Source organism: Acomys russatus, chromosome 9 (genome assembly GCF_903995435.1).
Source record: "Acomys russatus chromosome 9, mAcoRus1.1, whole genome shotgun sequence".
In the NCBI taxonomy this organism is placed as follows: Eukaryota; Metazoa; Chordata; class Mammalia; order Rodentia; family Muridae; genus Acomys; species Acomys russatus.
The window spans coordinates 47316898-47333339 of record NC_067145.1 but is presented as its reverse complement, the minus strand read 5'-3'; the positions used below and the strand labels follow the sequence as shown (position 1 = coordinate 47333339).

At 39.8% G+C, this 16442-nt stretch overlaps 1 protein-coding gene across 1 annotated transcript in view; it reads left to right on the top strand.

Moving 5' to 3' along the window:
• Positions 1–16442, top strand: part of Malrd1 (MAM and LDL receptor class A domain containing 1) — a 641297-nt gene that overhangs the window by 539388 nt on the left and 85467 nt on the right. The window contains exon 36 of the mRNA XM_051151281.1: positions 12190–12269. Coding sequence (XP_051007238.1) covers positions 12190–12269 — 80 coding nt within the window. The remainder of the gene's footprint in view (positions 1–12189; positions 12270–16442) is intronic.

Genomic DNA, 16442 nt, shown 5'->3' with positions numbered 1-16442 from the left:
TATATGCTGATGTGCATAGCAACCTTACACACCCATTCCTGTTTCTTGTTTTATTGTTGTCTTAGAGTCAAACGTTATCCCTGTGTTTTTATCACACTGGGCATGCCTCCTCCCTGACAGGGCAACTTCTGCTAATCACATCCTTCAAATTCCTCTAAGATATTTGTTATCACAGAACTGCCAAGTAGTTCTGTGCTGTCAGGAGACAGCAATTGCCTGTCATAGTCCACAGCATCTTTCTGAAAAGACCCTAGGGGCCCAGGGGCCCATTCACTCACCTGTCCCCTCAAATTACTTATGTGCCTGTTTTCTGTATGCCGGGTATTAGCTACACCCCTAATTTACCCACAAACATGCTATTGTAGCCATGTTTTAAAGGAAGAGACAAGGTGACCCCACTCTCCCACTTTCTAAGCTGGTTCTCAGCAGATCTGTCTCCATTTAATAATAAAACTTCTTGGAGATGTGCCAGGAGAGACAACTCACTGATTAAGAACCCTTACTGCTCTTATAAAGGACCTTGGTTTCATTCCCAGAATCCCGATGGAACTGGAAGTCCAGGTCATGTGGAGTGGACACTCTTCCAATCTGGGTGTTGCACACACATGGTGCCGACATATATGCAGGAAAAACACCAGCACACATGGAATTTTTTTTATTAATTTATTCTTGTTACATCTCAATGTTTATCCCATCCCTTGTATCCTCCCATTCTTCCCTCCTTCCCATTTTCCCATCATTCCCTTCGCCTATGACTGTTCCTGAGGGGGATTACCTCCCCCTGTATATGCTCATAGGGTATCAAGTCTCTTTTTGGCAACCTGCTGTTCTTCCTCTGAGTGCCACCAGGTCTCTCCCTCCAGGGGACATGGTCAAATGTGAGGCACCAGAGTACATGAGAAAGTCATATCCCACTCTCCACTCAACTGTGGAGAATGTTCTGACCATTTGTTAGATCTGGGTAGGGGTTTAAAGTTTACCGCCTGTATTGTCTTTGGCTGGTGCAAAATAACTAATCTTAAAAAGAAACTTCAATGAGTGGTCTATATTTCACATTCACAGTACCCTGCTGGTGTTTCATTCAGCAATTATTCTGTCAATACATACTCTTTTGTGTATTTGTTCACCTCTATCCATATTCACTTCAAAAAATGCATGAGCTCAAGGGATTTGTTATTTGATCTTCTATCCCAACTCATTGGGAATAGCTTTAGGTCATCCAAAATATTTCTGAACATATAACTATAAAATCTTTATTTCAAATCATTACAATGATTTTTAAAAGAAATTTCAATACATAATTTATGGTATACACAGTCTTGTTAAATACTTGAATTTTTCAATATGAGCTTTTAAATTCTTATATTGATATAACTATGCAAATCAAATGTGTGAAACAAATGCAAATATATTTCACTAGTTACACCGATATGTTTGCATGTTATATAGGACATCAATATAAAATGCTACAAAAATAAGAATCTAGCAATACAAACAGAAGCAATATTTGCTAACTATCAGTTGTCATTGCCTACAAATTTGAATCTGCTTCCTGACAAATATTTCAAAACTAACAGGAAACAGAAGTATGTACATTTTTAGTACAAGAAATGCTTGCTGATCTATATATGAGAAGTGGTAGAGTCATTATCAGGGCTCATCATGACAGGAGCTGTGCAAGCCTTGGAAGACATCATGGTAAAGTCCATGTGTTTCATGAACCCATTGTTGTTTTTGTCTGTTGTTGTTGTTGTTGGGGGTTTTCTTTCTTTTTCTTTTTCTTTCCCACCTTCTTCACCTAGAGTATTTCCAGCAAAGAGTCAAATGACCTATTGTCCTTAAAATGTATCAGATTTTCAGAAATGAAATACCATTTAAGAGGATTATTTTTTCCATCGCTGCCATAGCATTCTAACCTTATCTCAGAGAAGCTTATCTCTGGGTTAACTGCAGATGTCATCAATAGTGCATCTTTCCCAGTTACTGCATATTCAAGACCATTACTCTTTGCTTTGTCCACGCATGTGAATTTAAAAGGCCATCAGTTACTCTGTCCATGGAAGACACATAAACAGTGGAATTACCATTCTGTGATGTGATGTGTGGGTGTGTACATAGGTACATAAGCATATATATTCAAGCATATTATGCTACACCCTTCAGGAGAAGTGTGATGTATATATGTATTCATTTATTCTTAGTTGGAGGTTTTCTAATGTGCTGACAGCCTTCATTTTCCACAGGAGATTGATTCTAGGACCACGGTGTATATTGCAAACTCTATCCAGTCCTCAATACAAAACGTGGTGGGGTTTGTATTTATATTGGATATTGGATATTGACTGTGCATTTTAAACTATCTCTATATCACTATAAATACTTATACTGAGTAAATACCATGCAATGCAAATAATTATCATATAATATTGTTTAGGAAATAATGACAAAAATGTATGTGAAGGTTCAGATTGATTATCCCCAAAATATTTTCTGTTTGAATATTAGTGAATCTACAGGTGCAAAAAGCATGTCTGTTGAAAGCCAATTTAATGTGAAATTTTTACTCATCTCCAAGAAAGTAATTAATTTTCAACTTTCGTTTGTTTAGAGGCATATTCATTTCTAGCCAAACATACACACACACACACACACACACACACACACACACACACACACACACACACACGCACACACGTGTGTACATTTTGTAACCTGGGTAGAGCACACATGTTACATATGTCAAGGAGATATATGAGACAAGAATAAGATAATCGTGTGTATATCAGGGTTTTATCTTTATCCTAAGTGAGTTTAGTGGCCAGAAAGACTATTATCTGATGATTAGTTTCTATGAAGTTTATAGCAAGGCTAAAACACAGAAAGCACTCAGTAACTTCTCAAAAAGCAGAGTGCTGACCTAGGAATTCTTCCTATGTTTCATATAAAGCCATGGGAAGATTTCCAGTTTTGTGCTCACAAGTAAAGCCTTATTTTTCTACCCAAAGGTCAAAATGAGTCTGAGACTCCTACAGTTTCTTAGCTCAGTCTTTGTGAGCAATATAGCTGGTGAAATTCCTTCCAGAACCCAACAACTCATGGTTCATTCTTTCTCCATTTGAAACCTTCCCATATTGTTTTTGTGTCCATGTATATATCAGTGTGTAGACAGAAAGTATGGATAAAAGGTCTTGCTAGAACTCAAGTTCAAAATATGTATTTTTAAAGGAAATTTCTTTTTAGACTTTATGTAGAGAAGAAATTTTAAGAAAAATGATACCCAGAAATTACTTTACACTATAAATATATTCCACACCAAAGCTGTATACCTTCCCCTTACTCAGTCTTGAAAGGGTCTAGTTTCTACTGATATGTCATCCATTTTCAATTGTCCAGGTTGTGAATTATTTAGTTTTATTGCTACTTCCTCTTCCTTTCGTTTTTCTTTTGTTTTCAATAAAGCTCCGAGGACTTACAATTTCATAACTGCAAGAAGAAAGCAGGGGAAACAGAAAGCATAAGACAGCAACTTCAGGACTATTTTTAACCTAAAAAATAATCCATGCTACTGCTCCAACTATACCAGGACACCGCACACCTGTTTGCACACAGGAAACCGAAGAACAATTTTCTCTTCACTCTACTCAGAAGTAATTAAGGTTCTTTCCTCACTGTAATAATTTGAAATAACGTCTGAGCCTGCTTCCTGCTTACATATGCAATACTGTGCAGCCTGACTCCAATTTCAAGAGCAAGTTGCAATAAAAACAACACAGGAGCACATATTTTGGTTCTTTGAATTATCATCCCCTAAGGACAGAATGTGAATATGCCTAAATAATGTTTTATGGGGCACTATAACTTAATTTTCATTAATATTTAACATGGTATGAAGACAGAAATTCAAGCAGATTAAAGAGCCTGAACTCACTACATAAAAAGCCATTGCTCTCTGTTTTGATCTTTGACCTTTTTCTTCATTATGAATGGTTGATGTTAACCTCAAAGGATGTTCTCAGACAGGGCTTCTCCAAATGGTTCCTTCAGAACACAGGAGGCAATACCACCTGAGAATGATTAGGTACCATGTCTCAACTACTGGGTCTGAAACTCAGGCTGGCCTCATCACTTAGTGCTTGGGCCACTGTCCCAGTTGACTCTAAGGCATGCTAATGCTGTAAGTAGAAGGTGTAAAGGTCAAAGAAGATTCTGTATGCACAAGAGAGAAGTGTTTTGATGTCTATAATATATAATCCAGATATTAATTGCTCTCATGGTGATGGTAATGGATATTTTCAGTGGACATTTACACACAGAATGGAGCTAGTTAGATCCTACAAGAGTGAATACATATAGGCTATGCTTTCAATAAAGTGAGTTTGAAAGAAATTAACAAGGAGCTGATCACTGAAGTAATGTGTGATTAGTACCATCAGGACAGTATGGTGCCAAACTTGGAATGTCTACATCAAGCTAGAACACAAAAGTAAGTCTCCAGACTTAATAGCATTTGGTCTCTGACCTTAAGAGGGTAAATACTAGCTACATAGATGGGTATGAAATGAGATCATTTTCCAGCCACTGACAGTAAAGGTCATGAAAAGTCCTACAGTGTGAAAGTCTCAGTGAAGAGACTTTGCACAAGTAAAAGGGGGTTGTGAGCCTCAATAAAACTGAGATCAAGGCTGTGCAACCCATTTCAGGAAAGGCTTTTTACATAGAGCCATCATACCGGGCAGGACTCCCCAAAGACTAGAGACATAGTGAAGATTGTCAGTCAGAGAATTTATATAATGTGACATTAGTTTGGATACCAGAAACCCAGCCAGCTCCTGTTCCTGTGCCACAGTGACCAGAGGCCTTTAGCCAGGTTCAAGGACAGGAACACAATGGGGCTGAAGAACATGAACAGTTTGTAAAGTAAAACTGATGAGACATGATGGCTGCAATGAAACAAAGAGGCAAATGTAGAAACACTTCAACTTACAAAACTTGTGTGTGTGTGTGTGTGTGTGTGTGTGTGTGTGTTATGACTGTGTGGAGGAGGATGTGTGTGTATGTTCATGAGTCTATAGAGTATACAAGTGCATGTATAGATGTGTGTGTGTGTGTGTGTGTGCGCGCGCATGCCAGAGTTCAACCTCAGGTGTTATTGTATAGGCACCTTGGTTTATGAGACAGGGTCTCTCATTGGCCCCAGGGATACATCTTCAGTGCTGGCATTTCAAGCAGGCACCACTATGCCAGGCTTTTTATGGGGTGCTGGAACTGAACTCCAGGCCTCACACTTCTGCAGCAAGCACTTTACCAAACAAGACACTCTTCCCACCCCAATACTTCAAAACAAAGAACTCTCATTTTATTTCTTCCTGGTAGGCTGTGACATTGCAAAGTAAGCTGAAGATTCTTTTGATTCATACTTTTTAGAAATCACACACAAATATGTGTATTCTCATTCTCCTGAATCATTGGCAAGGATTGGATGGTATCTCGTTGATATACACACTGTCTTCTAAATTTAACTATTCACATAGCAATATCTTTATTGTTACCCCCAGACTCCTTTTTGTTTTCTTCGAATTGATTAGAAGAAATATAAATAAACTACATTTGGTATTACTGCTTGACACAACAGTTCAATTCGCTTGAAGTGCCAGAGCAAAGCCTTTCGGCGTCCATGACCACAAGCTCTGGATGTGTGTAGCTGTTCCTTATTTTTGTCCTGGCAGTGTGACAAGTAACAAAAGGACAAGATGAGCTTGTGTTCCAGGTGTGGAAAGGTAATGAATGGGTGTTGCCAAGCACACCCAGAAATGAGTTATTCCAGTGACACCTTGCTTAGAACCTGCTAATAGCAGAAGAATCACTGCAATTTAAGAAAGATTAGTGTGTTGGCTGTAGCCAAAAGAATCTAATTACATTTTTTTTCTCCCTTTCTCCTCTTTGTATAAAAAACAGACCCCTATGCATGAATGGAGCAGGATGTTTATCGTTTTCTTTCAGGTGGGCTCCGCCTAATACTTACAAATTTTGGAAAGCATGCTGGAGCTAATTAGTCATGGGGGAAATTAGTACAAGCAAATTAATCACTGCAGTTCACCATGGAGCGGCAGCGTCCTGTGGCTCGGAGATTATTCTGTGCCTCCTCCTGCTTTCTCACTTTCTATTACAGTAAATTCAGCCATAATGCTGATGTGCCTTGCCAAGAGATTACCTCTAGTTTCCTACACCCATTTTAAAAAAATTATTTATTTATTTATTTATTTATTTTCATTTTCTTGATATAACCCCTGCCCATCACTCAGGAAGCCTCCAGGTTTCTCCTGTTTTTTTGTTTGTTTGTTTGTTTGTTTGTTTTGTTTTTGTTTTTGTTTTGTTTTTGTTTTTGTTTTTCTGCAGGAGAAACTGTAGCTTGTAGAAATGTATCCAGTACCTGCTTCTCTTCCTTGCCTCAAAAACAGAAGATGTGCCAATGACTTTAGTTCTGTTTATGTTGTCACTAAATGTCCCTGAAGGGCTTGGCGTCAACACTTGTCAGATTTAGTTAAAAGACCAGACTTTAGGCCATAGTACAGAAGTTTAGTTGAGAAGAGCAGTGACTAGAGTGACTAGGAGAAAGCTAACTACTGTATATGCAGCAGCGTGGCACGGCATGTGACAGCACACTTTCATATGGCTTTTTTGTGCCATTCTCCTATGCATTCTGTATTCTTTTGTTATGGCTTTTTTATAAATGAGCCTTACATGTCTGAATTCGGCAAAGCCATGGAGATAGAGAGCAGTGCATTTTTACCTAGGGTTCAGGTCTACCTCATGTCCCCATCCTCCCAGCCACACATGTTTGTAGCCACAGATGTTCCAGGTAAGGCTTACTGTGACAAATAGGCATTTTGAGACCATCCAGATCAGACATTCCTCATACTTATGATCTTCTAACAAATAAAAATTATAATGTCAATTACTGCTATATCCAACTACACTCCATATTTCAATTTGAGAACTACCATGGGAAGAAAGCATATGTGGCCAGCATAAGACAGTCTGTGAAGCCACAGTAGGAAGTTTCTCGGCATGGTTTCCTTATGGATATAAAACTCAGGTTCTCCATGTGTTCATTTTATCAAAGATGAAATGCAGAAATGTTTCCTAATTTGTAATATGCTAAATGTGGACTGTAAATGTGGAGCGATCCTGGCCCCTCCTAGCAAAAGTGGCAAGTGTACGTTTAATAGTTATAACATGTTGCTTTAAAAACACTTAATGAAAGGACACAAGCCTGTCTTCTACAATACTGAATTGTAGGTCTAGTCAGAAATATATTGAAATGCACGTTGTTCCTCTCCTCTTCCGGAGGATAGAGTTTAGAGCACAGCTGTCCTAACAGCAGCTCTACAGAACTCAGTGCCCTCTTCTGACCACTGTGGACCCAGGATACAAGTACCATGCACTCACATAAATAATTTCTTTTTTAAAACTCTTAAATCATACTGTTCAAAACAATAAAGAAATTTTCAGACTCAAAGCCAAAAGCCTAACTGTGGAGAATTGAAGCTTGACCTGAGGAAAAACTGTAGAGATAAACACTGTTATCTCCATCTCTCAGTGATTTCCTGGACCATCCTTGTATTAGCCAATAACATCCTCAGAATGGCTTTTCCAGGAAAACAGTACCATGGGGACTCTCTGAGCTTGCAACAGGGCTCCAAAGTTCCTTCCTCTTTCACATTAGAGTTGAGAAAGGAATGTCTTTAAGGTTACAATAGCCATTGAAGCACAACCCTTTGTTATCAAGCACTGTAAACCCATCTCTGCTGGCTGGGAATCTATATGCTGACACCTGCATCATTGGAAGGAGGATTTGCCAAATGCTAGAGATCAAATGGGCCCCCACTCCACCCAAACCAAAGGAAAGCTACAGAGCTGCATGTCGGGGCATTGGTGAAGTGAATTCGGGGGAAGCACTTAACAATGTTCTCTATAATTGGGTCATAGTTTGAACGTTCAGGTAGTAAGAAGAAAATTAAAATGAAGAACTTACTAAATAAGCAAAGTAATGGTAAAAACTGATGCATAAAACCTAAATAAGTCAGGTGTTTATATGTATTTTTTCTTATGGACTCTTTGAATAAAAATACACGGTAAGCTGACTACATTTAAAAATAACATGATTAACAATTCAAAGTTATTGGACCTATTTTCTTTCTTCTTGGCATGAAAAAAAGGAGGAGATACTTACTCATGCATAGAGGTTGATAGGGAAAAAAATCAATATCCAAGCATTTTGAATTAGAATGATGTATATTAAGGTAGCATTAGTATGCTCAGAGCCTTCATAGATACATTGGCACAAGTTGGTAAAACCAAAATACTTGGGTTGTATTTTTCTTTGAAGAGCTAGGATTTATTTATTTTCTCCTTTTAAAAATTATTATTATTATTTATTCACATTACTTTCCAATTGTAATCCTCTTGCTCTTATCTTCCTGTTCTCACTCTCCCTTTTCTGCTCAATTCTCCTACCCTAGACCTCTGACAGGTGGGGTCCTCCTCCCCATCCGTCTGTCCACAGGTCTCATCCTGATAGCCTGCATACACTTCCTCTGTATTCCCACGCGGGGGCCTCTCCGCTAAGGGGCAGTGATCAAATCATTTGGGCGCCATAGTTCTTCTCAGAGGCAATCCCTTTCCCCCCACACACCCTTTCCCCATTTACCAATTGAGCAATCCGTCAGCTACATCTGAATGGGGTAGGTCCTTTGCTTGCAATGTCTTTTGCTGGTGCATCAGTTTGTGCTGGCCCTCTGGGTCCAGATCTGCCAGCATTGATAGTCTCCGTGTGGAGCTCCTGACAAACCCCATCCCATCCTTCCATCCCCAAACTCTTCCATGCAACTCACAGCTCTTTACCCAGAGTCCGGCTATGAGTCCCCAGTATCTGTCTCGATCCCCAACTGGGTGGAGTCTCTCAGAGGACATCTATGTTGGGCTAATATCCACTTATCAGTGAGTACATACCACGTGTGTCTTTCTGGGTCTGGGTGACCTCACTCTTGGTTTTATTTTTATTTTTATTTTTTAGTCTTTCAAGACAGAGTTTCTCTGTGTGTAGCTCCCGCTGTCCTGTAATCACTCTGTAGACCAGGCTGGCCTCAAACTCACAGAGATCTGCCTGCCTCTGCCTCCCAAGTGCTGGCGTTAAAGGAACGAGCCACCACCGCCCGGCTCACTCTTTGTTTTAAATAAGAAGTAAAAGCACGTTTATTTTCAGCCTTGCCTAGACATAAAATAGCTAAATAATTCCTATAAGGAACATTTTGGTCTTTAATTGTCAAGGTATATGATGAATCTTTGTCCTATTCCCCGTTGGAACAAGTTTCTAGCCTCAAGCAATTATGCAATAGCCCAAAACCTGCTGGACTGCTGGGTGATAGGTCCAGATTCTGTCTCTGTAACTAGACTGTTCCTGTCTGGATGGCTCTTCTTTGGTGCTTAGCCTTATAACCAAAGCACACTGATCTTTGCCCACAGCTCATCCACCTTTCCTGCCTTATTTCTCCCACAAGGGCCTGGACTCTTCTCCTCTGACAAGCAGAAAACCACCCAGACACCACTAAATCCTCAAGCAGTCTTCATCCTGGGGTGTTAGACATTGCTGCTTTTCATTGTTATTCTAATCTTACTGGCTTAGTAAAGAGAAAGACTCCCTGTAAAAATGATGAGGAGAGGGATGCTAGTATTTTCTTTCAAAAACATCTTAATGAATTTATTGGGGATTTATGGTAAGCTTGGAGGAAATGAGTCCACTCGGCTGTACTTGGATCAGAGAAAATATTCTTTTTTGCTTTCCTCAGTTACTGCAGTTTTCCAGGGGAGGCAGGAGAAAGTTATTTCCATGCTGCTGCTGGAAGGAGGGGCAGCTACCATCCTGGCATGGCACTGATGCTGTCCTCAGGATCTGGTTCAAAGGAGGACGACCACCCTGCCATGGAAAAATTACAGAAGCCCAGGGATCAAATTGCCATAATTACTTCAAACTGGTGTTCCATAGAGGAGGTTTTGTTTGAGAAATGGAGATGAAAACACATTAAATGTTCTGAATTCTTTCTGCAACCCTGTAAACATTTCTCTTTCCTCTCCCCTGCCCCTGTCAGAGCAGACACAGAATACATAAGGTATCTATACGCCACACCAGCATGCACATGTGAAAGATTGCTATGTAGCACTCATTGTTGAATGGGGACTGGCAAGGAGACTTACAGTCATACGTGTTGTGAGAAGAAAAACTGAATACCCAAAATTCAATATATCTATATTCATCTAAATTTCATAAATTTCAAAATTATTGAATTGCATTTGATTTCTATGTTTAAAGGAATATTAGCTTAACAAAGGAGAGCTATCTAGTGACCTGTTAGAACCAGTAAATGGGCCTTTTTTATTTCACTCAATTCATTTTTGAAATGAAGTGCTTCCACTCATCCAACTTCTCAAATTTAAAAGGGAGATTGACAGAAAACATGTGCCTATAGATTATCCTAGTTAGGGTTACTGATGCTGTAATGAAGCACTGAGCTGGGGAAGAAAGGTTTATTTGATTTAGTCTTCCATTTCACTGTTCATCATCAAAGGAAGTCAAGACAGAAGCTCAAACAGGGCAGAAACCTAGAGACAGAGACCATGGAGGGATGCTGCTTACTAGCTTGCTCCACATGGCTTGCTCAGCCTGGTTTTTATAGAATTTAGGTCCATCATTCCAGGTATGGTCCCATTCACAGTTGCCTGGCCTTCTCATGTCAATCACTCCAATGCCCTACTGGCTTGACTATGGCTCATCTTACAGAGATGTTTCCTCAACTAAGGCTTCTGTCCACCAATGACACCAGCTTGTGTCAAGATGACATAAAACTAGCCAGGACAGCAAGCAATACTTCTGACACACAAGTTTAAACACAATATTCAGAAGTTACTTTTAAACTAATTTTGTAGCACATACTATGACCTTACAGGAAATCTAGGCCAGAACACTTCAATTTGTATCTCATTGTTTTCTGCTAAATATGAACATAGATATTACTTCAACACTCCTTTGTGGAATCACTATACAGGAAAAATGACTTAGAAATAAAAATATTTCTCTGGGCATAGTGGTAATATCTTTTAATCCCAACACTTGAGATTCAAAGGCTGGTAGGTTTCTGATTTACAGGTCAGGGCTAGAGAGAGAGAGAGACAGGGGCACCCTGTCATGGATAACAAACATGGTGCTTAGAAGGGCAGTCTGGTTTGCAGACTCTGATGTTCTGAGGATAATCTGTTCCAGTATGGCCAGTTTGACATTTATATTCCTGAATAAACTAGGTTATGGAAGTTGGTGTCATCTGAATACTTTTTACTAAGGTACAAATGATATTAATCTAAGCTAATTGTAAATCTATGTGATGATTTACTCGTGATGAGAAATGCATTTGTACTCTGCTTTATATGTATGGTAACCTATAGTATATTATCTGAACAAACTTAAGCTCGTCACTTCTAAAACTATGAGGCCTGAAGAGGGAGCCTGGGTGGTCACGGGTTTACCTTTTAAGTATGAGATCCCATGTTCAGTCCCTAGAACCCATCTTTTTAAAACATGGATGTTGGTGATGTGCTTGGAATCCCAGGACTGAGGAGACAAAGACAGGTGGATCCTGAATTTCCCCAGCCATCCAGCCAAGCTTACCTGTCAAGTTTCAGGCCACTGGGAGGCTCTATTTCCAAATTAAGTGAATGGCCCCAGAGGAGTAGCCCCCACATTTGTCTACTATCCCCATTCTCATGTGCAGACATACACACATGAAGATAGACACCCAGCGTGAGAGCTTTTGCGTTTGAGACAGATGAGAAATAAAATGACAATGGCTACTAGTGAAAAAAAAGTCAATATTTACAAATAAATAAAAAAAAAGATGTGTGAAAGCCGAGATCTGTCTTTTAAAATCCACAAAATTCTATTAGACAAAAGCATAAAAATAATAACATGTGATGTTGTCATTTTGACTTAACATTTTGGTTTCTCATCCAGTTTTCTCATCGTCCTATTATCTCCAGGTTTCTTGACTATCATCAATGTGACCACCATTCTGCTCAAGTAGCCTTCGCCCATTTTGTGTTTGTTCTGTTTTCAACTCTCACATGATGTTTCTTTTTCAGGTGTGGACAAGGATGGACGGGAAATCGATGCCACATCAGGTCTAACCTTTCTACTGCGGGTTTTGTGTACACTCAGAATTGTAGGTAACATTATGAATGAACAAACAGCTTGGGATCTTTACTATTTTTTTTTTTTTGGACCATGTTTATCCCTTTTATGTGTTTGAAATTCTAGACATATGGACTCTGCTGGGTATCGGACTTGGGTTCCTCGTGACACATATTGCAGTGGCCATCTTGTGTTTTTCTTGCAAACAGAAGAGGACTAGTGAGGTAAGTCATGGCTTCTAGCTCTGAGTGAAAATGCACAGTGGGAAATTCCTGAGTTATGTCATCTGTTCTTTCCTTTCATTCGTCTTTAAGTGGAAAGAGTTTTTAAGTTTCTATACTTTGGGGCTTCCTTTCCTGAACACAAACAGTAAACAACTATTTTCCAATCAATAATTTACATTTTACTTATGATAAAGAATACAGGACATCACTCAAGACTGAAAAGATCTGGTTGTATTTCATTTCAATGGTACCCAGGCATGGCCTCAGACCTGTAGGAAAAACCTTTTCTAGTTTCTCCATAGAGACTGGCCTCCTAGCACTTGTGTTCCAGCCAATACTCCCCTCCCCAATGCAGCACACACGCCAGATTCTAAGATCTGCTGGACCAGAAGATCTGGGTCCATGGCTAACTTGGAGCTCCTCACAATGCACAAAGCTATTAAGAACACTCAGTTTCCAACACACCCACCTCTTCCCATCAATGGTGTGAACTACAGGTCACACAAATAGGAAGAGGAGCTGACTTCTGCAAACTCATCAAGATAAGGGAGTCTCATAAGAGGGCATGACATTGAAAGAGATATCTTATCTGTATGCCTAACTTAGTGGTCACTTAGACATGTGACACCAATATGTCCCTGAGCAATGGATAGCAAGCCATTTTTCTTGAATTATTCCTATGTCCTGCTTGATAAAATCCTCTCAGGTTTACAACTCCTCTAATCATATTAGTTAGCAAATATCATCTTCATGTCATGAATTAAGGGAATCTGTTATAAAACTATGATATGCACTATCAAAACCCACATTTAAAATCTATTCCCATCCCATCCACATGTTGGTAGTCATGGAACAGTTTTTCTATTGTTTTCAAAGTTCTTAAAGTATTACCAGGCAGTATTTGTAGTCAGATATGAATAAGAAGCATTTTGGACTTCAAAGAAGCTTTTAATAAAAAGAAAGACGCAGACTCATAAACCAAAATAAAGCATTGGTTGTAATATATACATAGATATATATATGTATGTATGCATATATGTGGTGTGTGTGTGTGTGTGTGTGGTGTGTGTGGTGGTATGAAATGTGTTGCGAGTTGAGGGTATGTCAGGGTCTGGCAAACTAGAAACCTTGAGAGCCCGGTGACAGACTGAAAGTTAAGTCAAGTTAAGGTCCGGCCTTGATCCAAAATCCACTGCACAGGCCAACAGCTGTAAACTCAGACAGGCTGTTCTAAGTTGTCTTAACAGATTTTTTCCCTCTTTACAAAGTTCAGTCTCTCTCTTTGGGGGCCACCCACACAGTGGGTAAGTAAAAGATAAAAGTTCCTATACTTAACCTAAAGCAAATTGCTTTACTTAAAGTCAATTGACAGTACATTTGGAACACATGTAAAACAATGCCTTCTTAGAAACATCTAGATCAGGGGCTGGGAGATATGGCTGCTCTTCCAAATGTCCTGAGGTCAATTCCCAGCAACCACATGATGGCTCACAACCATCTATAACGGAGATCAGGTGCCATCTCTGGAGTTCAGGTGTACATGCAAGCAAAAACCACTATATACATAACAAATAAATAAATCTTAAAAAACAAACAACAAACAAACAAAAAAACATCTAGTTCAGCAAGTTGACTGAGCAATTGTCAGGACAAGCTGTAACCTGACCACAGCCACACATGAGGCTAATGGACATAGTGCAAAAAGAGTTGCCTGCCCCTTTTTCTTTTGTTTCTGCACCTCCATCCTTTGTTAAAGTCTACTAAAATTTTTTTTGTCTTCAATTCTCTGATCCAACTTATTTTAAGTATTCTCTCATCTTTAAATATACTTAATATTTTAAAAGAATCATAAGAATCATTTCTTCATGCAGATGATATCAAATATTATCATCATGGAGGACGTAACCAGAGACAGAGCCACAAGTAAACAAACAAACACAAACCAAAATATGGAGTTACAGTAACCCCTCAGGTATCCAGGGCACCTCCCTACCTCCCACCGGCTTGATTAGTTCTCAGCTTCTGCTTCTGCCTACAACATGAAAACAAGCCTCATAAAAGAAGGTAGTGCTGATTCAATCCAAACCCTGAGCTTCAGCATCTTCCTTATGCCTTATGTTAAGGCTGCGGGGAGGAAAAGGGGAGAGAGAAATGATGGTGGTTGCTGTGGGCTTCAAAGAGGATTTGATTAAGTGCTAAATAGTGAAATTGTTTGCAAAATTATGGCTGTGATGTGTGATGATAGGCCAGGATCTGAGAAATGGACCAAGGAGGAAAGGCATTTAATAGAATATGGTGAAAACGAAAGATTCAGCAATCAGATTGCCAAATAGAACACAAGAGCACATTCAAGGTAATTGTCTTTGTGGTCCTTTGTTTGTAGCTTTTCTTGTAACACAGTGGACTTTCTTCTTCCAATTTTTAAAATTATCTTTCTTTTTTTTTTAATTTATTTTTTTAAATTTGTTCACTTTACGTCCAGTTGTAGCTGCCTCTCATCATCCTCACTCCATCCTCCCCCCCCATACGCTCTCCCTGCCTCCCCTAGTCCTCAGAAAGGCGAGATCTCCTCCCCTAGCATCTGACCTCAGCCAATCAAGTCTCATTTGGACTGCCTATTTCCTCTTCCTCTACAGCCTGGCAAGGTAGCCCCGCAAGAAAGAAGTGATCAACACGTAGGAGCCAGAGTCTATGTCAGAAGTAGTTCCTGCTCCCGATATTATGGGAGCCACAAGGAGACTGTGCGGCCTATCTACTACATCTGAGCAGAGGGTCTAGGTCCACACCATGCATGGTCCGTGGTTGGTAGATCAGTCTCTGCAGCACCCTCCCCCTCCACCCAGATTTGCTGGCTCCACTGGTCTCCTTATGGAGCTCCTGATTTCTCTAGGTCCTTCTATTCCCCAACTCTTCTATAAGACTCCCTGTCCTCCACCCCAAAGTTTGGCTGTGAGTCTCAGCATCTGCTTGGGTCCCCTGCTGGGTGGAGTCTTTCAGAGGACGTCTATGGTAGGCTCCCATCCTGTTCCTTCTCTTCAACTGTTTCCTAAGTGGCATCTGTAGTTTATGGTGGCACTCACTCTGTTTTAGCCCCCTTTCCCCAATCCCTGCTTAAACTCTTCCTACTCCCTCCCACTTTAAGATCACATATGTTCTTTCTCTTCACATCTTCCTTAAAGCCTTATTTTTCCTTACTATGGACATGGGCCCCATTCTGGTTTCTGGTTTCACAGTGTCTACAAAAACTCATTCCTGAATAAATAAAATACATGTAAAAATTAGAAGCTAGGATCCATATAACCAAGAACATACAGTGTTTGTCTTTTTGAGCCTGCGTTACGTTGCTTATTATATTTTCCAATAAATTTTTTTAATGATTTTTTTATTAATTTATTCTTGTTACATCTCAATGTTTATCCCATCCCTTGTATCCTCCCATTCCTTCCCCCTCCCCATTTTCCCATTATTCCCCTCCCCTATGACTGTTCCTGAGGGGGATTACGTCCCCCTATATATATTAAGATTTCCAAATTTTCCTTAATTTGGCTGACTAAGAAGACAGAGTGTAAGCATGCCCTTCTTCCCCTGGGCTCCATGTGCAGCCCTCCAGAAGTGGGGCACTGGATTAAACAGGATGAGCAGGGCTACTGTTTGGTCAAGGATATTGGAAGAGCTACACTCCCATGCGAGAACCTTCAAACAAGGCCATGCCTGTGTTTGTGTTTGTGTGTGTGTGTGGTGTGTGTGTGTGTGTGTGTGTGTATGTGTGTGTAGTGTGTGTGTATGTGTGCGTGTGTGTGTGTGTGTATGTGTGTGTATGTGTGCGTGTATGTGTGTGTGTGTATGTGTGTGTGTGGTATTTCCAATTCTCCATTCTTTTCCTTGTCTGGTTGTTTTCTATTTCTGTTTTCCAAAATTTACGTAACATGTTCTTAGTTGTTAATAAGATTTTATTGTTGAAGATACCATACACTTACTTG